General features: G+C 38.3%; 1 protein-coding gene across 3 annotated transcripts in view; it reads left to right on the top strand.

The window, feature by feature from the left end:
- Positions 1-22,713, top strand: part of fstl5 (follistatin-like 5) — a 570,108-nt gene that overhangs the window by 462,069 nt on the left and 85,326 nt on the right. For all 3 annotated transcript variants that reach the window (XM_072914911.1, XM_061976896.2, XM_061976895.2), the window contains exons 9-10: positions 1,170-1,331; positions 4,695-4,829. In XM_072914911.1, the coding sequence (XP_072771012.1) occupies positions 1,170-1,331; positions 4,695-4,829 (297 nt within the window). The remainder of the gene's footprint in view (positions 1-1,169; positions 1,332-4,694; positions 4,830-22,713) is intronic.

Genomic DNA, 22,713 nt, shown 5'->3' with positions numbered 1-22,713 from the left:
TTGAAAATCAGTTTTTACCTTGAAAATCTAACTTTTACCTTGAAAATCATTTTTTACCTTGAAATTTAATTTTTACCTTAAAAATAATTGTTTACCTTGAAAATCAGTTTTTACCTTGAAAATCAACTTTTACCTTGAAAATCAGTTTTTACTTTGAAAATCAACTTTTACCTTGAAAATATTTTTTTACTTTGAAAATCAACTTTTACCTTGAAAATCAGTTTTTACCTTGAAAATCAGTTTTTACCTTGAAAATCAACTTTTACCTTGAAAATCAGTTTTTACTTTGAAATTTAGTTTTTCCCTTAAAAATCATTGTTTACCTTGAAAATCAGCTTTTACCTTGAAATTTAGTTGTTACCTAGAAAATCAACTTTTACTTTGAAAATCATTTTTTACCTTGAAATTTAGTTTTTACCTTGAAAATCAGTTTTTGCTTTGAAAATCAACTTTTACCTTGAAAATAATTTTTTACCTTGAAAATCAACTTTTACTTTGAAAATCATTTCTTTACCTTGAAAATCAACTTTTACCTTGAAAATCATTTGTTTTACCTTGAAAATCTAAATTTTACCTTGAAAATCAGTTTTTAACTTGAAATGTAATTTTTACCTTGAAAATAGTTTTTTACCTTGAAAATCAACTTTTACCTTGAAAATCAACTTTTACCTTGAAAATGTTTTTTTACTTTGAAAATCAACTTTTACCTTGAAAATCAGTTTTTACCTTGAAATTGTGTTTTTTCCGTGAAAATCAACTTTTACCTTGAAAATCAGTTTTTACCTTGAAATTTAATTTTTACCTCAAAAATCATTTTTTACCTTGAAAATTAGTTTTTACCTTGAAAATCAACTTTTACCTTGAAAATCAACTTTTACCTTGAAAATCAACTTTTACCTTGAAAATGTTTTTTTACTTTGAAAATCAACTTTTACTTTGAAAATGTTTTTTTACTTTGAAAATCAACTTTTACCTTGAAAATCAGTTTTTACCTTGAAATTAAGTTTTTACCTTGAAAATGTCCACATTTTCAAATGCAAATGTTGACAGGTGAGGACATGTTTATACAATGTGAGAATAATAATGAATGGATCAATTTGATACTCTTTTTGTGAAAATAAATGTTTATTGTGTGTTTGTCTAAAACTTGTTTTTTGTGGGCCCCTCAGTGCCCCCAGTCATCCGGGTGTACCCAGAGAGCCAAGCCAGGGAGCCGGGCGTCACCGCCAGCCTGCGCTGCCATGCTGAGGGCATCCCTCGCCCCCTGCTGGCCTGGCTGAAGAACGGCATGGACATCACACCCAAGCTGTCCAAGCAGCTCAGCCTGCAAGGTGCACTCGTGCGCTCTTCCCCTCCTGCACTCATGTTACTTCACAGCAGTTTACTTATGTGCGATATCATGTGCGATACAAGCAGTCCTGCAGCGTGTTTGGTTGTGTGTCATATCATTTGCGATACAAACAGTCCTGCAGCGTGTTTACTTGTGTGTGATATCATGTGCGATACAAGCAGTCCTGCAGAGTGTTTACTTGTGTGTGATATATCATGTGCGATGCAAGCAGTTCTGCAGAATGTTTAATTGTGTGTGATATCATGTGCGATACAAGCAGTCCTGCAGTGTTTACTTGTGTGCGATATCATGTGTGATACAAGCGGTTCTGCAGAGTGTTTACTTGTGTGTGATATCATGTGCGATACAAGCAGTGCTGCAGCGTGTTTACTTGTGTGTGATATCATGTGCGATGCAATCAGTCCTGCAGTGTTTACTTGTGTGCGTGTGATATAATGTGCGATACAAGCAGTCCGGCAGTGTGTTTACTTGTGTGATATCATGTGCAATACAAGCAGTCCTGCAGCGTGTTTACTTGTGTGTGTGATATCATGTGCAATACAAGCAGTCCTGCAGAGTGTTTACTTGTGTGTGATATTATGTGCGATACAAGCAGTGCTGCGGCGTATTTACTTGTGTGTGATATCATGTGCGATACAAGCGGTCCTGCAGAGTGTTTACCTGTGTGTGATATCATGTGCGATACAAGCAGTTCTGCAGAGTGTTTACTTGTTGGTGAAATCATGTGCAATATAAGCAGTCCTGCAGGGTGTTTACTTGTGTGTGATATCATGTGCGATACAAGCGGTTCCGCAGAGTGTTTACTTGTGTGCGATATCATGAGCAATGCAAGCTGTCCTGCAGTGTGTTTACTTGTGTGTGATATCATGTGTGATACAAGCAGTCCTGCAGTTTGTCTTTTACTTGTGTGTGAGATATCATGTGCGATACATGCAGTCCTGCAGCGTGTTTACTTGTGTGTCATACATTGTGCAATACAAGCAGTCCTGCAGCGTTTTTACTTGTGTGTGATACCATGCGTGATACAAACAGTCCTGCAGCATGTTGACTTGTGTGTGATATCATGTGCGATACGAGCAGTTCTACAGTGTTTACTTGTGTGTGATATCATGTGCGATACAAGCAGTGCTGCAGCGTGTTTACTTGTGTGTGATATCATGTGCGATACAAGCAGTCCTGCAGTATGTGTTGTACTTGTGTGTGATATCATGTGCAATATAAGCTGTTGTCTTGCTTTTTATGATGCTAAAGTTACCTTGATAATGTTACCATGCTAATGTTAGCATGCTAACGTTTTATGGTAGCATTTGGGCTAATTTTGTTATTTTTAACCTAATAATCACAGATTGTGTTGCCATCTCAGAAGTATGTTAGCTGTTCCCCTGCTAACATTAACATACTATGTTAGCATGCTAGCATTTTAGCTTATTGTGTACGTTTTAACTTAACAATCACATATTTTGTTCCTCTGCATTGAGACTTTTATTAGTAGATTGCACAGTACAGTACATATTCCGTACAATTGACCACTCAATGGTAACACCCCAATAAGTTTTTCAACTTGTCTAAGTCGGGGTCCACGTTAATCAATTCATGGTAAACATAACGTTGAAAGAATAATAGTAGTAATGATAGCAATAAATAAAATAGAAAATATATGTAAGAATACATTTAAATATAGTATATTAAAATCAAATCAAATCAACTTGATTTATAAAGCACATTTAAAATTTACCACAGGGGTAGCCAAAGTGCTGTACAATGGGCAGGTTAAAAGATAACACAAGAGAAATGAGCAAGCACACCACAACACAAACAGAGCACCATAAAAAAAAAAAAAAAAAAAAAAAAAAATACGGAGCTCCTAAAGCAGGGGTCGGCAACCCGTGGCTCTAGAGCCGCATGCGGCTCTTTAGCGCCGCCCTAGTGGCTCTCTGGAGCTTTTTGAAAAATGTATGAAAAATGGAAAAAGATGAGGGGAAAAAAAAAAAAAAGTTTTAATATGGTTTCTGTAGGAGGACAAACATGACACAAACCTCCCTAATTGTTATAAAGCACACTGCCAGCTTCACGGATTCGAGTATTTGGCGAGCGCCGTTTTGTCCTACTAATTTTGGCGGTCCTTGAACTCACCATAGTTTGTTTACATGTATAACTTTCTCCGACTGTTTAGGACGTGTTTTATGCCACTTCTTTTTCTGTCTGATTTTGTCCACCAAACTTTTAACGTTGTGCGTGAATGCACAAAGGTGAGTTTTGTTGATGTTATTGACTTGTGTGGAGTGCTAATCGGGCATATTTGGTCACTGCGTGACTGCAAGCTAATCGATGCTAACATGCTATTTAGGCTAGCTATATGTACATATTGCATCATTATGCCTCATTTGTAGCTATATTTGAGCTCATTTAGTTTCCTTTAAGTCCTCTTAATTCAATTTATATCTCATGACACACTATCTGTATGTAAAATGGCTTTTAATTTTTTGCGGCTCCAGACAGATTTGTTTTTGTATTTTTGGTCCAATATGGCTCTTTCAACATTTTTGGTTGCCGACCCCTGTCCTAAGGAACATGGGGGAATTAAAAAAAATATATATATATTTATTTAATTTTTTTATATTATATTATATGTATCTCGTGCACACGAGAAATTGTCATAAAATTATAAAAAATGTTTTTAAAAAACAATGTTTTTTTTATTTATTTTTTTAGACATGTATCTCGTGCTATTAATAAATGGTGGATTTATATAGGCTAGTAGCCTATATAGCCTATATAAATCAACCATTTATTAATACACATTAGTAGGCTAAATGAACCTCTTCAGCATATGTATCTCGTGCGCACGAGAAACCATATCGTGCGCTTAAGATGGTTTCTCGTGCGCACGAGATACACGTCCAAAAAAAAAAAAAAAAAAGAAAATTGTAATTTTTTATTTTTTATTTTTTATTTTTAGACATGTATATTGTGCGCACAAGAAACTATCTCGTGCGCACGAGATACATGTCTAAAAATAAAATAAAATTAAAAAAAATTATAAAATGTTTTTTGTTTTTTTTATAACTTTATAAAGTTTCTTTTGCGCACAAGATACATGTCTAAAAAAAATAAATAAATAAATAAAATTATTAAAAAAAACATTCCCCCCATGTCCCTTTAGGGGCTCCATAATAAAACATAAAAAAAAAAAGTGTGCTAGCTGTTCCCGTGTAGCATTCTAGCATTACATGCTAGCATTTAGCACGGCACGGCGGCTCTACCAACCGAGCCGCCCTGCTGGTGTACAAGTCAAAGCGACAAAGGACACTCTTCACCAAGTCTTCTCTGCTTCTGCTCGCAGCTAACGGCAGCGAGGTGCACATCAGCAACGTGCACTTCGAAGACACCGGCGCCTACACCTGTGTCGCCAAGAGCCAGGCGGGCGTCGACCAGGACATCTCCTCGCTGTTTGTGGAGGACTCGGCGCGCAAAACCCGTGAGTAGAAGTCTGCTCTTCAAAGGGTTTCAACCTAGAGTTGGAGTACAGCAATACTATACCGCCTATAAAAAGTACTGGTCAATCCAACCCGTCGTCACGTGGTGACATTGCTGGTTTTACGAGCAGAGGAGCATGTTTGGCAGCGCACACACACAGAGTACTTACAAGCAGACACAGTGTGTAGACAGAAAAGGGAGAATGGACGCATTTTGGTGTAAAGATAAAGAGGAAGAGCTGTTTTAAGACATGGCTAGCTAGCTAGCGGCTAACGTCCATCCGCAGTGTTTTAGCTACTGAAATCACTAATCCTGGCCTACACGACGACAAATAAGGTAAGTTTCTAACATGTACCATTATCACTGGAGGACGAGGAATAGCTAAACATGCTTCACTACACACCGTAGGAGGATACAATAGCTCACCACCGTCACAATGTAAACAAACGCCATGGGTAGATCTACACCTGACATCCACTGTAATGATACCATGTACATGTAGTCGATACTACTATGATTACATCAAAAAATTTTAGCATCACAAAATCTTTTTTTTTTTTGTTCATATTATGTTTATAAAGTGAGTAAATACGTCCCTGGACACACGAGGACTTTGAATATGACCAATGTATGATCCTGTAACTACTTGGTATCGGATCCATACCCAAATGTGTGGTATCATCCAAAACGTATCAAAGAAGAGAAGAATAAGTGATTATTACATTTTAACAGAAGTGTAGATAGAACATGTTAAAACAGAAAACCGGGCGACATATATATATATATATATATATATATATATATATATATATATATATATATATATATATATATATGTATATATATATATATATATATAAAATCTCCTGATGATTGAGGGTACCCCCCCTCATGAAACAGGCCTGTAGAGATGAAATAGTCTTGTGATTTTTTTTCCCACACATACATATATTGCGCTCTACTACGGTATCGAGCACTATTTTTTGGATAACTTTATTAAGACATATATATATATATATATATATTATATATTGTATATATATATTATATATTGTATATATATATATATATATATATATATATATATATATATATATATATTTATATGTCTTAATAAGGTTATCCAAAAAATAGTGCTCGATACCGTAGTAGAGCGCAATATATGTATGTGTGGGGAAAAAAATCACAAGACTATTTCATCTCTACAGGCCTGTTTCATGAGGGGAGGTACCCTCAATCATCAGGAGATTTCATCAGGAGAAATCTCCTGATGATTGAGGGTACCCCCCCTCATGAAACAGGCCTGTAGAGATGAAATAGTCTTGTGATTTTTTTTCCCACACATACATATATATATATATATATATATATATATATATATATATATATATATATATATATAACAGACAAACCACCGCAAGGTGATGTTGCAATTTTCTACGCCAACAGATACGCCTAACTACTGTAAAGTTTGGCTCAACTTTTCCAAAACTGAACTAGCGTAGTGCTAATATACATTGCCTTTGCTAATGACATGCTACTGATTAGCATTAGCAATTTTAAATGCCGATTTCAACACCTCCAAATTTGTTCATGAAAACTACAACTAAGATGCACGTTACAATCAAACAGTTGGTGTGTAATAAGTACAATACTTAGAGCAGCAACACTTTTTAGGGCACAACAAACAACAAAAGAACACACTATTAACTCTAAACAACTTCTGCCATCTAACGTCCTGGACTTGCAACTGTAACTTCAACCTAATGTCATACTTGCAACTGATTTTTCATCCAATTCAAAGTGTTCCAACTTCAAACTAATCACTCTATTCGGAAATTGTGGGATTCTCCTTGAAAACTTCCAAAAACTCCCAGATTTCCCAGAATTCCAAGTTTTCCGGGACAATTTTTCCCATTCAAAATGAATTGGCCATTTTTCATACTTTCACCATTTTCACATTTTTCAACCTATTCAAACTATTCCACCTTACACACATTCCACCATCCTGGAAATTTAAACTACCTTTTTTTCCAAGTTCAAAAAAATTCCAGGATTTTCCAGAATTCCTGGTTTTCCAAAGCTCTATGTCCACCCTTTGTTCTGGCGACTACTTCTTCCATATTTTTCAACGCATTTCAAGCGTTCCACCGACAAAACATTCCTCTTAATCAGGAAAAAAAACAAAGTTGTTCTTTGAACTGGAAAAAGTCCCGGTTTTCCCGAAATTCCAGGAATTCCGTGATACCATTTCTCAATTCAACATGTTACTACTACTACTACATTTCTCGACCGATTTCAAAAATTCCAACACTAACCGTTTCAACTCATTCAGAAAATTCACGTTTTTTACCATTTTAAAAAAAGTTCCCGCTTTTCCCGAAATCCCCAATTTTGGGGGAAATTCCCATTTTAAACCAATGGGACATTCTTCAAAGTTCCACAATTCTCAGATCTTTCATCGGATTTAAACTGTTCCAACTTTAAAGTATTCAGCCTGTTCAGGGATTGTGTGCTGTACTTCAACAATTCAAAAAGAAATTCCCGGATTTCCCATGAATCATTTTTTTTTTTGCATTTTCCCCATTAAAAATTAATTGATCATTTTTCAAATTTCCACATTTCCTACATTCTTCAACCGATTCAAACCATTCCACCTTCAACACATTCAACTCATCCTGGACATTCAAACTACTTTTTTTCCACATTTAACAAATTTCCAGGAATTCCCGTTTCTTGGTTACCTATTTCCACCCTTAAGTTCGACTACTCCTTTCACTTTTTTCAAACCATTTCGACCTTTCCACCGTCAAAACACTCCTAATATTCAGGACAAAAACCAAGTTGGTTAAGGAACTGGAAAAATTCCCGTTTTTTCAGGGAAATTCCAGGAATTTCTCAATTAAACACTGTTACTTCTTCAACATTTCTTGACCGATTTAAACAATTCCAACCAATTCAGCTCATTTCGGACATTCATGCTCCTAATCATTTTCAGGTTGACTTCAGCATTGCTTCAGGAATTGCCTTATATTTATCAACACACACAAAGCACCAAAAATCGGTACCGTTGAGTATTGATATTGCCGTATCGGTTCAAATGGGAATGGTACCCATCCCCAACTACAATACAAAAACATGAATCTGTTTTCCATTCTGTTGTTGTGTTCCAGTTTTTACTCCCTAATACGTTTGCTACTGGTACAGAGTTAAATGTCAGCAGTTATTTGGTTTAATAAGTCAATACGTCAACAAACAACATTGTTCCTAGAGACAAGTAACTGATTTTAAATGGTGAATAACACACACACACACACACACACACACACACACACACACACACACACACACACACACACACACACACACACTAATTAACTGTGACCTTCCAAGAAATGTCAGAAATGGTGTTTGGGGATGGAGAAGCGTAATCAGCAGCTGCATGAGAGTAATTAGGCTTCCTAACGATACACTCATACTGTATAGTCCTGTCACACTGCAGGAGGTCAGAGGTCACTGCTTTAACACTACTACAGAAATAATCATCAATTTTGTTACTCATCTTGGAAGTATTTTAGCTGTTCCCCTGTTGCCATGTTAATAAAATGCTAACTTTTTATGCAAGCATTTTAGTTTTTTCGGGTTTCGTTACTTGCCACCATCATGGTGCGACACTGGCAAATGTCATTTAGTAAACTGGATGAGGCCATTCCTGAAGGAATTGCGTGTGAATGCTCCAATGCTGAAGTTGAAGTGAAATGCTGACATAATGTCGTATGAATGTAAGAATAGTTTGAATGTTGGAATGGTTTGAATTTCCAGGAAAACCGGAATTTGGTTTGGAAATTGGGAAAGTGTTAGTTTGAATGTCCAGGATGAGTGGAATGTGTTGATGTTGGAATGCTTTGAATAGATGGATGACATCTGCCTACTACCTGACACCTGACATGTTAGCTACTTCTCTTTGTTTATAATGTTTATAATGTCTATTTTCTATTTCCTGCCAGATCTACTCTCTATTTTTTGCTGCTGCTGTCACATATACTGTATATACTGTAATATTGTACATGGTCATTGGTATATATTGTATATATGTTATAGACATAATATAATATATCTGTATATATATATTATTCTGTACACATATTATGTATATATTCGTATATATAATAGATTTTTTTATCGCTACATTAGTCTACGTATACCTGCATTGTCCTTTCCATCCTTACACTTTCTATCATTGTAACTGAGCTACTGTGTTGAACAATTTCCCTTGTGGATCATTAATGTTTGTGTAAGTCTAAGTCTAAGTCTAATAGCTTAAAAAATGTGGGAACTGTGCAACTTGGAAAAATGTCCTATTAATTTCAATGGGAACTTCCTCGAAATGTGAGAATTTTGGGAAAAGCGGGATTTTTTTATTTTTAAAATGAGCATGAATGTCCTGAATGAGCTGAATTGGTTGGTGTTGGAATTGTTTAAATCGGCCAAGAAATGTTGAGGTAGAAACAGTTTGTAATTGAGAAATTCCTGGAATTTCGGGAAAACTGCAATTTTTTTTTTAGTTCCTTAACCAACTTGGTTTTTGTCCTGAATATGAGGAGTGTTTTGACGGTAGAACGGTTGAAATGGGTTGAAAAATGTGAAAGGAGTAGACAAACTTAAGGGTGGAAATGGGTTACCAAGAAACGGGAATTCCTGGAAATGTGTTGAATGTGGAAAAATAGTAGTTTGGATGTCCAGGATGAGTTGAATGTGTTGAAAGTGGAATGGTTTGAATTGGTTGAAAAATGTGGGAATTGTGCAACTTGGAAAAATGTCCGATTCATTTCAATGGGAACTTCCTGAAAATGTGAGGATTTTGGGAAAAGCAGGATTTTTGGGGAAAATGAGCATGAATGACCTGAATGAGCTGAATTGGTTGGTGTTGGAATTGTTTAAATCGGTCAAGAAATGTTGAATAAGTAACAGTTTTTAATTGAGAAATTCCTGGAATTTCGGGAAAACCGGGAATGTTTCTAGTTCCTTAACCAACTTGGTTTTTGTCCTGAATATGAGGAGTGTTTTGATGGTAGAACGGTTGAAATGGGTTGAAAAATGTGAATGGAGTAGTCGAACTTAAGGGTGGAAATGGGTTACCAAGAAACGGGAACTCCTGGAAATGTGTTGAACGTGGAAAATAGTCGTTTGAATGTCCAGGATGAGTTGAAGGTGGAATGGTTTGAATCGGTTGAAAAATGTGGGAATTGTGCAACTTGGAAAAATGACCCATTCATTTCAATGGGAACTTCCTGGAAATGTGAGAATTTTGGGAAAAGCGGGATTTTTTTGGAAAAATGATCATGAATGTCCTGAATGAGCTGAATTGGTTGGTTTTGGAATTGTTTAAATCAGTCAAGAAATTTTGAATTAGTAACAGTTTTTAATTGTGAAATTCCTGGAATTTCGGAAAAACCGGGAATGTTTCTAGTTCCTTAACCAACTTGGTTTTTGTCCTGAATATGAGGAGTGTTTTGACGGTAGAACGGTTGAAATGGGTTGAAAAATGTGAAAGGAGTAGTCAAACTTAATGGTGGAAATAGGTTACCAAGAAACGGGAATTCCTGGAAATTTGTTGAATGTAGAAAAATGGTAGTTTGAATGTCCAGGATGAGTTGAATATGTTGATGATGTTGGAATGGTTTGAGTAGGTTTAAAAATGTGGGAATTGCGCAACTTGGAAAAATGTCCCATTCATTTCATTGGGAACTTCCTGGAAATGTGAGAATTTTGGGAAAAGCGGGATTTTTTTGGAAAATGAGCATGAATGACCTGAATGAGCTGAATTGGTTGGTGTTGGAATTGTTTAAATCGGCCAAGAAAATTTTAAGTAGTAACAGTTTTTAATTGAGAAATTCCTGGAATTTTGGGAAAATTTGAATTTTTTTTAGTTCCTTAACCAACTTGGTTTTTGTCCTGAATATGAGGAGTGTTTTGTTGGTAGAGCGGTTGAAATGGGTTGAAAAATGTGAAAGGAGTAGTCGAACTTAAGGGTGGAAATGGGTTACCAAGAAACGGGAATTCCTAGAAATGTGTTGAATGTGGAAAATAGTAGTTTGAATGTCCAGTATGAGTTGAATGTGTTGAAGGTGGAATGGTTTGAATCGGTTGAAAAATGTGGGAATTGTGCAACTTGGAAAAATGTCCCATTCATTTCAATGGGAACTTCCTGGAAATGTGAGAATTTTGGGAAAAGCAAGATTTTTGGGGAAAATGAGCATGAATGACCTGAATGAGCTGAATTGGTTGGTGTTGGAATTGTTTAAATCGGTCAAGAAATGTTGAATTAGTAACAGTTTTTAATTGTGAAATTCCTGGAATTTCGGGAAAACCGGGAATTGTTCTCGTTCCTTAACCAACTTGGTTTTTGTCCTGAATATGAGGAGTGTTTTGATGGTAGAACGGTTGAAATGGGTTGAAAAATGTGAAAGGAGTAGTCAAACTTAAGGGTGGAAATAGGTTACCAAGAAACGGGAATTCCTGGAAATTTTTTGAATGTAGAAAAATGGTAGTTTGAATGTCCAGGATGAGTTGAATAAGTTGATGATGTTGGAATGGTTTGAGTAGGTTTAAAAATGTGGGAATTGCGCAACTTGGAAAAATGTCCCATTCATTTCATTGGGAACTTCCTGGAAATGTGAGAATTTTGGGAAAAGCGGGATTTTTTTGGAAAATGTGCATGAATGACCTGAATGAGCTGAATTGGTTGGTGTTGGAATTGTTTGAATTGGCCAAGACATTTTGAAGTAGAAACAGTTTTTAATTGAGAAATTCCTGGAATTTCGGGAAAACTGGAATTTTTTTTAGTTTCTTAAGCAACTTGGTTTTTGTCCTGAATATGAGGAGTGTTTTGACGGTAGAACGGTTGAAATGGGTTAAAAAATGTGAAAGGAGTAGTCGAACTTAAGGGTGGAAATGGGTTACCAAGAAACGGGAATTCCTGGAAATGTGTTGAATGTGGAAAAATAGTAGTTTGAATGTCCAGTATGAGTTGATTGTGTTGAAGGTGGAATGGTTTGAATCGGTTGAAAAATGTGGGAATTGTGCAACTTGGAAAAATGTCCCATTCATTTCAATGGGAACTTCCTGGAAATGTGAGAATTTTGGGAAAAGCGGGATTTTTTTGGAAAATTAGCATGAATGTCCTGAATGAGCTGAATTGGTTGGTGTTGGAATTGTTTAAATCGGTCAAGAAATTTTGAATTAGGAACAGTTTTTAATTGTGAAATTACTGGAATTTCGGAAAAACCGGGAATGTTTCTAGTTTCTTAACCAACTTTTTTTTGTCCTGAATATGAGGAGTGTTTTGACGGTAGAACGGTTGAAATGGGTTGAAAAATGTGAAAGGAGTAGTCAAACTTAAGGGTGGAAATAGGTTACCAAGAAACGGGAATTCCTGGAAATTTGTTAAATGTAGAAAAATGGTAGTTTGAATGTCCAGGATGAGTTGAATATGTTGATGATGTTGGAATGGTTTGAGTAGGTTTAAAAATGTGGGAATTGCACAACTTGTAAAAATGTCCCATTCATTCATTGGGAACTTCCTGGAAATGTGACAATTTTGGGAAAAGCAGGATTTTTTGGAAAATGAGCACGAATGAACTGAATGAGCTGAATTGGTTGGTGTTGGAATTGTTTAAATCGGCCAAGAAATTTTGAAGAAGTAACAGTTTTTAATTGAGAAATTCCTGGAATTTCGGGAAAACCGGGAATTTTTCTAGTTTCTTGGTTTTTGTTCTGAATAAGTGTTTTGGCGGTAGAACGGTTGAAATGGGTTGAACAATTTGAAAGCAGTAGTCGAACTTAAGGGTGGAAATAGGTTACCAAGAAACAGGAACTCCTGGAAATTTGTTCAATGTGGACAAATGGTAGTTTGAATGTCCAAGAGGAGTTGAATGTGTTGAAGGTGGAATGGTTTGAATCGTTTGAAGAATGTAGGAAATGTGGAAATTTGAAAAATGGTCAATTAATTTTTAATGGGGAAAATGCAAAAAAAAAACAAGGAATTATAGGAAATCCGGGAATTGTTTTTAAATAATTTTTGAAGTAGAGCACACAATTCCTGAACAGGCTGAATATTTTTAAGTTGGAACAGTTTGAATCAGATGAAAAACGTGGGAATTGTGGAACTTTGAAGAATGCCCCATTGATTTCAATGGGAATTTCAGAAAAAATTGGAAATTTCGGGAAAAGCGGAAATTCTTTTGAAAATGGTAAAAAATATATATATTATTCTGAATGAGTTGGAATGGTTTGGTGTTGGAATTGTTCAAATCCTTCAAGAAATGTTGAAGTAGTAACATGTTGAATTTGGGAAATGGTATTATGTAATTCCTGGAATTTCGGGAAAACCGGGAATTTTTCCAGTTAACAAAAACATCTTTGTTTTTTGTGTTCTAATTAAGAGCAATGTTTTGACGGTGGAACGGTTGAAGTGGTTTGAAAAATGTGGAAGGAGGACTCGCCAGAAAAAAGGGTAAAAAAATATTTGAAAAATAGGGAATTCCGGGAATTCCTGGAATTTTTTTGAACTTGGAAACATAATAGTTTGAATATCCAGGATGAGTGGAATATGCTGAAGGTGGAATGGTTTGAATAGGTTGAAAAATGTGGAAATGGTGAAAGTTTGAAAAATGTCCCGGAAAACCTGGAATTCTGGGAAATCTGGGAATTTTTGGAATTAGTCAAAGGAAAGCCTGCGATTCCCGAACAGTTTGAAGTTAGAACGGTTTAAATCGGGTGAAAAAAGTGGAAGGTAGAGCGCGCCGACAACTGGAGGAGAAGAAGAAGATGACGAAGTTGAATAAATAGATGAATTCTGAGGTAGAAAAGCTTAGAAATGTGAATGTTTTGGAGCATTCACACATTCATGTTTGGGAATGCCGTAGCTATCAGCGTTGGGAGAGCTCTAGAAGAGGCGTGTCACCAGCCGGCAGAGAAGCATCCGTCTCTGACACTCCCACAGTTTGCCCTTTATAATATTTAGATATCATTTAGAACATCAAGAAATGTAATAATTAATTTGGTGACACTTTAGTATGGGGAACATATTCACCAATAATTAGTTGCTTATCAACATGCAAATTAGTAACATATTGGCTCTTAATTAGTCATTATTAAGTACTTATCAATGCCTTTTTCTGCATGGCCTTATTATACAACAACCCTAACCCTAACCTTCTAACCCTAACCCTAACCCTAACCAAATAACACTAAAATAAGTCTTTGTTACTCACAATGTTCCCCATACTAAATTGTTACCATCCATCCATCCATCCATCTTCTTCCGCTTATCCGAGGTCGGGTCGTGGGGGCAGCAGCCTAAGTAGGGAAGCCCAGACTTCCCTCTCCCCAGCCACTTCGTCCAGCTCCTCCCGGGGGATCCCGAAGCGTTCCCAGGCCAGCCGGGAGAGATAGTCTTTCCAACATGTACCTATTTCTGGGGCTGAGGTTGCCGAGGTAGTTAAAAAGCTCCTCGGTGGCAAGGCCCCGGGGGTGGATGAGATCCGCCCGGAGTTCCTTAAGGCTCTGGATGCTGTGGGGCTGTCTTGGTTGACAAGACTCTGCAACATCATGTGGACATCGGGGGCGGTACCTCTGGATTGGCAGACCGGGGGTGGTGGTTCCTCTCTTTAAGAAGGGGAACCGGAGGGTGTGCTCCAACTATCGTGAGATCACACTCCTCAATCTTCTCGGTAAGGTATATTCAGGACGCCGGATGGTCGAACTTCGGATTCAGGAGTAACAGTGTGGTTTTTGTCCTGGTCGTGGAACTGTGGACCAGCTCTATACTCTGGGCAGGGTCCTTGAGGGTGCATGGGAGTTTGCCCAACCAGTCTACATGTGCTTTGTGGACTTGGAGAAGGCATTCGAACGTGTCCCTCGGAAAGTCTAGTGGGGAGTGCTCAGAGAGTATGGGGTAACGGACTGTCTTATTGTGGCGGTCAGCTCCCTGTACGATCAGTGTCAGAGCTTGGTCCGCATTGCCGGCAGTAAGTCGGACACGTTTCCAGTGAGGGTTGGACTCCGCCAAGGCTGTCTTTTGTCACCGATTCTGTTCATAACTTTTATGGACAGAATTTCTAGGCGCAGTCAGGGCGTTGGGGGGATCCGGTTTGGTGGCTGCAGGATTAGGTCTCTGCTATTTGCAGATGATGTGGTCCTGATGGCTTCATCTGGCCAGGATCTTCAGCTCTCACTCGTTCGGTTTGCAGCCGAGTGTGAAGCGACTGGGATGGGAATCAGCACCTCCAAGTCCGAGTCCATGGTTACCATTAATTTAAAATGTTCGTGAAAATATATTGGCTTCTATTTGGTATTTAGACTGGTTCTGGGTTAGTTTTTACCTGATACTTCACCTAAAGCATGAGTGAAGAATGCCCTGATCACACCTGATAAGTCTGAAAGGCTTATCTGATTTGTTGCCCTCAGATAACAGATGGGGATATTTTTTTGCCAGTCTAAACGCTCAAAAGTGCTTCAGATCTGATATTTTTACATCAGATTTGGGCCACGTCAAATGTGAGTGCAGTCGAAACGATAATACCACCTGGTTGCAACTTTTTTTAGCGGCCTCAATTTCAATGCATCACTCTTCAATAATGCTCAAATATTAAGTTATTATGTAATGTATGAAGATAAATATATATCATGTACCACATTTTCCAGGCTATATAAGCCACATCCACTAAATAATTGAATTATCGTTCTTCCATATATTAGCCGCGCTAGATATATGCATTGTGAAATGAGTTACCGCATTTTTCGGACTATAAGGCGCACTTAAAATCCTTTCATTTTCTCACAACTCGACAGTGCGCCTTATAACCTGTTGCGCATAATGTACGGAATAATTCTGGTTGTGCTTTTCGACCTCAGAGATATTTTTTTTGGTACATGGTGTTTTGATAAGTGTGACCAGTAGATGGCAGTCACACATAAGAGATATGTGTCGACTGCAATATGATCGCAGTCACACATAAGAGATACGTGTTGTTTATTGTTGTTTATTGAGGATCCCCATTAGCCGACGCACAAACGCCAGGCTCGTCTTCCTGGGGCCCTGTTCAAAAGTTCAAAGTAAAATTAAAGCTGCAAGCAGCGATGGACGGGACCGACTTTGAGGGCTCATAAAATCCAAACCGTGGCAGTAATTAAAACTCTTTCATCAACTTTTAATCAGAAGGGTTCAGTCTCTCTCCTGTGCTAATTTGAAGCCGACACGACAAACGCGCTCAGAGGAGATAATGTTTGAAAAGGTGACTGTTTTTACACAACTTTTGTTTTTGCTGGGGGTTGTCAGTGTATGAAATATGGGTCTAAGTGAGACCTACATAGAGGTTTTTGTTTCATGTCTCTATGACATTCCTACTGGGAGTTACAGGCAGTTTTGTCTGTGTTTTCTTCCTAGGGGGCGCTAGAGCGCAATTTTGAGTTTTGGGGTTTGGTTTTTTGATTAGATCGCAGATTTCGCCAGTCCTGATGTGTGTGTCCAATTTGGTGAGTTTTAAAGCATGTTAAGGGGGTCAAATTACAGCTCAAAGAGGCGGAGATATAATAATAAAACACTAGCAATTCAATAGGGTCCTCTGTCCCAAAGGGACTCGGCCCCTAATAATAATACAGAGATCCAGTAATAAGTAAAATAAAGGAAAATAAAAATACAATTCTCATAATAATAAAAACAATAACAGTACACAGATCCAGTTACAATAAAAGAAAGGTATAAGGGAAAGAGAAAAAAAAAAGTTCTCAAACGGGTAACATGAAATATTAACTCTTAAGTCTAAAAAGTGACTTTACATGTTTCTTAAATGCTTTTTTACTGGGAATAGTCCTAATATTTGAATGAAGAGTATTCCATAATGAAATGTCTCTGTATGCAACAGTGCTTTTCTTTGAATGAGTTCTTGGTGGTGGTAATGCAAGTAGACCTTGAGTTGAAGCTCCGGTACTGTAGTGGTGAACATCAGCATTATAACCAAGCTGCTTCAAAGGAGCTGCAGGGTACTTGGTATGAATAATGTTTCTAATAAATAACAATAAACTGCTGGATAATCTATGAATAACTTTCAGCCATCCAAGACAAGAATGCATACGGTCCACACTCCATCTATAAGAAGAGTTAAGTCTAGGTGCCCTATTATGAGCTGTTAGTCATTTTGTAAGATCAACCTTGGGTGCCGAAGCCCAAATAACTGAACAATAATCCAGATGACAAAACACTAATGTGTGTACTACCTGTCTGCCATTTGCAGGTGTTACATACCTGGCACATTTCCTAACAGCAGCGATACTTCCACCCATCTTAGTGACAATTTGATTGATATATTTGGACCACGAAAGCGTAACGCCCAAAAGTCTTACTTTATCCTCTTGTTTGATTGGTTGTCCTGAAATCTGCAACTTGGGTATAGGATTTTTTGCCTAACTATGTCGTGAACCCAAGACAATACTTTTTGTTTTTAAAATGTTTAAAACCAGTCTAATAATTATAACCCACTCAGTAACAGCATTTAAGTCCTAGTGTAGACTGCAATATAATGGCAGTCACACATAAGATATACGTGTAGACTGCAATATGATGGCAGTCACATATCAGTCAATCAATCAATGTTTATTTATATAGCCCTAAATCACAAGTGTCTCAAAGGGCTGCACAAGCCACAACGACATCCTCGGTTCAGAGCCCACATCAGGGCAAGGAAAAACTCAACCCAGTGGGATGACAATGATAAACCTTGGAGAGGACCGCAGATTTGGGTGACTCCCCCGCCCCCCTTTAGGGGAGATCTGGTGCAGTGGACGTCGAGTGGGTCTAGCATAATATTGTGAAAGTCCAGTCTATAGTGGATCCAACATAATACTGAGAGTCCAGTCCATAGTGGGGCCAGCAGGAGACCATCCCGAGTGGAGACGGGTCAGCAGTGCAGAGATATCCCCAACCGATGCACAGGCGAGCGGTCCACCCCGGGTCCCGACTCTGGACAATCAGCACTTCATCCATGGCCACCGGACCTGTGCCTCCCCTTCACAAGGGAGAGGGGGGCAGAGCAGAAAAGAAAAGAAACGGCAGATCAACTGGTCTAAAAAGGGGGTCTATTTAAAGGCTAGAGTATACAAATGAGTTTTAAGATGGGACTTAAATGCTTCTACTGAAGTAGCATCTCTAACTGTTACTGGGAGGGCATTCCAGAGTACTGGAGCCCCAATAGAAAACGCTCTATAGCCCGCAGATTTGTTTTGGGCTCTGGGAATCACTAATAAGCCGGAGTTCTTTGAACGCAGAGTTCTTGCCGGGACATATGTTACAATACAATCAGCAAGATAGGATGGAGCTAGACCGTGTAGTATTTTATACACAAGTAGTAAAACCTTAAAGTCACATCTTAAATGCACAGGAAGCCAGTGCAGATGAGCCAGTATAGGTATATATATATATATATATATATGTATATATATATATATATACATATATATATATATATATATATATATATATATATATATATATATATATATATATATATATATATATATATATATATATATATATGTATATATATATATATATATAGGTATATATGTATATAAAGGTATATACAGTATAGACGTAATATGATCAAACTTTCTTATTCTTGTCAAAAGTCTAGTAGCCGCATTTTTTACCAACTGCAATCTTTTAATGCTAGACATAGGGAAACTCGAAAATAGTATGTTACAGTAATCGAGACGAGACATAACGAACGCATGAATAATGATCTCAGCGTCGCTTGTGGATAAAATGGAACACATTTTAGCGATATTACGGTGATGAAAGAAGGCCGTTTTAGTAACACTCTTGATGTGTGACTCAAACGAGAGAGTTGGGTGGAACATAATACCCAGATTCTTTACTGAGTCGCCTTGTGTAATTGTTTGGTTGTCAAATGTAGAGAGTAGAGGATGTATTATTAAATAAATGTCAGTGTCTAGCAGGACCGATAATCAGCATTTCCGTTTTCTTGGCGTTGAGTTGCAAAAAGGTAGCGGACATCCATTGTTTAATTTCATTAAGACACGCCTCCAGCTGACTACAATCCGGCGTGTTGGTCAGCTTTAGTGGCATGTAGAGTTGGGTGTCATCAGCATAACAGTGAAAGTAACACCATATTTGCGTATGATGTTGCCTAGCAGCCGCATGTAGTTGCTAAAGAGTGCAGGGCCAAGAACCGAACCCTGAGGAACTCCGCACGTTACCTTAACATAGTCCAAGGTCACATTGTTATGGGAGACGCACTGCATCCTGTCAGTAAGATAAGAGTTAAACCACGACAAGGCTAAGTCTAACATACCAATACGTGTTTTGATACGCTCTAATAAAATATTATGATCGACGGTATCGAAAGCAGCGCTAAGATCAAGAAGCAGCAACATAGATGACACATCAGAATCCATCGTTAGCAATAGATCATTAGTCATTTTTGCGAGGGCTGTTTCCGTAGAGTGATTTGCCCTGAAACCGGATTGAAAAGGTTCACAGAAATTGTTAGACACTAAGTGTTCATTTAGCTGCTGTGCGACAATTTTTTCGAGGATTTTCGAAATAAACGGAAGGTGGGACACCGGCTGGTAGTTTACCATGAGGTCAGGATCGAGGTTAGGTCTTTTGAGTAGAGGATGAATAACCGCTTTTTTTGAATGCTAGGGGAACAGTGCCACAGGAAAGTGATAAGTTTATAATATTTAGCACTGATGGACCTATTAATACAAAAAGCTCCTTGATAAGTTTCCCAGGAAGTGGGTCAAGTAAACATGTTGTTTGTTTTATTCCACTTACACGCCGTAATAATTCCTCTAATGTTATTTCATCAAAAAGAGAGACTATTTTGGAGGGCAATATCCGTCGTATATACAGTCGTTTCTTTGTTAATAGAACCCAGTTGTAGCTGGGATGCGTTGTCTTTATTCTCCTTTCTAATGAGTTCAATATTCTTATTAAATAAATTCATAAAGTCATTTGCCGAGTGGGTGGAGTTACTGGGAGGAGTCCCTTGTTAGGTTAGCGATGCTACTGTACTAAACAAATATTTAGGATTGTTTTTGTTTAGGCAGATGAGATTTGAGTAGTATTCAACTTTAGCTAAGGTAAGCATGCGTTTATAAGTTATTAAAATATCACTCCATGCTTGATGGAAAACCTCAAGTTTAGTCGCGCGCCATTTGCGTTTCAGCTTTCTACATGATAATTAATGAGCTCTAGTTTCTTCTGTAAACCATGGGGTATGCCTTTCAGGCGCCCTTTTTAGCTTTAGCGGTGCTATACTATCAATGGTTTCGCGCAGGGCGTCGTCAAAGTTGTTAGTGAGGTTATCAATAGAGCCCACATAATTTGGGAATGGTGCCATTACCGAAGGCAGTAGGTCAGCAAGAGTCATCGTTGTGGCAGCATTAATGTTGCGGCTGCTAAAGCAGTTATTATTATTATTAGCTTGTTGACAATGAGTCAGAACTTCGAATTTTATAAGGTAATGATCGGACATTACTTTAGTATACGGGAGTATCATAACTTTGGAGGTTGTGACACCCCTGACAAGCACTAGATCTATCGTATTACTGTTGTGATGCGTGGGATCATTTATTATTTGTGTAAGACCACACTATCAATTATAGTGTGGAGCGCCTCGCAAGGAGGGTCCAATGGGGTATTCATATGGATATTAAAGTCCCCCATTATGATTATATTGTCAGGGTGCGTCACTAGATCAGCGAAAAACTCTGAGAATTCACTGATAAAGTCTGAATAGGGCCCTGGGGGGCGGTAGATAACAACCAGGTAGAGAGGCAGCGGTGTGACAGACCTCATAGTAAGCACCTCAAACAATTTATATTTATTATTTAGGTTAGGGTAAGGTTAAAGTTTTCATTGTATATTAGTGCGACCCCCCCCCCCCCCACCCCTTTTAAGAAGACGGGCAATATGCGCATTCGTATAGTTAGGAGGAGATGCCTCATTCAGCGCAAAAAAATTGTCTGGTTTGAACCAGGTTTCGCTGAGACCAATGACATTAAGATTGTTGTCTCTAATGACCTCATGAACTAACAACGTTTTGGGAGACAATGATCGTATGTTTAAAAAGACCATATTATAGGTAGTGGGCTGTTTTGAGGAGTTTTTGTTGAAATTATCAGTAGTCGCAATATTAAAAATGTTGCGATTATTATGCATAGTGCGCTTTAAATAATTTCGGCCATATCTAGGAATTGATATTAAGGGTAATTTTTGGATTGTTTGCTTGGTGCTGCGATAAACAGAATGCATCATAATTTGCCACCTCAGTAGAATGCATGTCTACCTCTGACACAGTCACTACAGAAAAAACATTATGTGAGTTGTGTATTATTCTAAGAGAAATGCTATGTGCGCAGGGATTATCCAGCCTGGCGCAGGCTAGTTTTAGCTTAACTGACTCGTCACCCGGACTCACAGACCCTGTAATTGCCTGTGACCGGGCTTGCTCTAGTGTAGTTGGTCAAGTGTGACTCAAACAGAAATCTATGTTACTAGTCATGATGATGGCGCCTTCCTGGTTAGGGTGAAGGCCCTGGTTTACCCCAGAAAGAGGGCCAATTATCAATAAACGTTAGTCCCTGTTGTCTACAAAAGCTAGCCAGCCACTTGTTAAGCGAGACTAATCTGCTTTATCTCTCATCATTGCCTCTCGCAGGCAGGGGGCCAGAGACAATTACTCAATGCCTGGACATCTTTCTAGCGAGATTACAAGTCCTGGCTATGTTTCTCTTTGTAATCTCTGACTGTCTCATCGTAGTGTCATTGGAGCCAATGGGTACAACTATGTTCGCATAACTAGTGGTGCGATTGGCCTGTCGTACATGTTTACTAGGCCTGTTGCGAGTTAGCTCCCTAAGATTAGCTTCAATGTCAGGTGCTCTGGCCCCGGGAATACACTTAATTGTGGCTCGTTTGCTAAGCTTTATGTTTCGGGTGATGGAGTCCTCTATGACTAAGGTGTGGTGCCCGGTAGACTGGGGTGTAGGACTAGCTAAAGGGCTAAATCTATTATGCATCTCAACCGGTTCACCATTGCTTATAGGCCGCTTAGGGCTGCTACAAGCTGGGCTAGTTAGCTCGCTACAGCTAATGCTAGCAGATGTGTCCGCAACATCTAAATTTAAGAGATTACTCTGCTCTAACTGGCAGAGCCAGCCTATCCATGAGAACGGTGCACGAAGCGCAGGGATTCATACTCACAGTATTTTCTGTCACCGAGTGGAGTTCCTGCTGTCTTCAGGGAAGTGGTCACACTGTGCGGGAGTAAATTCCTCCAGACCGGCGCCGCCTTCTCCGCGTTAGCTTCGTTAGCTTAGCAGCTAGCTAGCTGAAGGAGGGGTGGTGAGACAGAAATCGGGGGATTTGCAAGTTAAATAGGACTACTAAGTATGTTTGGAAAGTAGTAAAGAAAGCTGTAAAACAATTAAAAGCACACAGATAGAACGATACTTCGCTTTTTCACAACAGCAACAGCAAGCAGTCAGCGAGCAGTCACTCACGGCGAACTGGAGTGACGTGTAGACTGCAATGTGATGGCAGTCACACAAAAGAGATACGTGTAGACTGCAATATGATGGCAGTTACACATAAGAGATACATGTAGACTGCTATATGATGGCAGTCACATATAAGAGATACGTGTAGACTGTACTATGATGGCAGTAACACATACGACATATGTGTAGACTGCAATATGACGGCAGTCACACATAAGAGATGCGTGTAGACTGCAATATGATGGCAGTCACACATAAGAGATACGTGTAGACTGCAATATGATGGCAGTCACACATAA

This window comes from Nerophis lumbriciformis, linkage group LG16, assembly GCF_033978685.3.
Source record: "Nerophis lumbriciformis linkage group LG16, RoL_Nlum_v2.1, whole genome shotgun sequence".
Taxonomy (NCBI): Eukaryota; Metazoa; Chordata; class Actinopteri; order Syngnathiformes; family Syngnathidae; genus Nerophis; species Nerophis lumbriciformis.
This window is presented reverse-complemented; position numbering and strand designations above follow the sequence as displayed.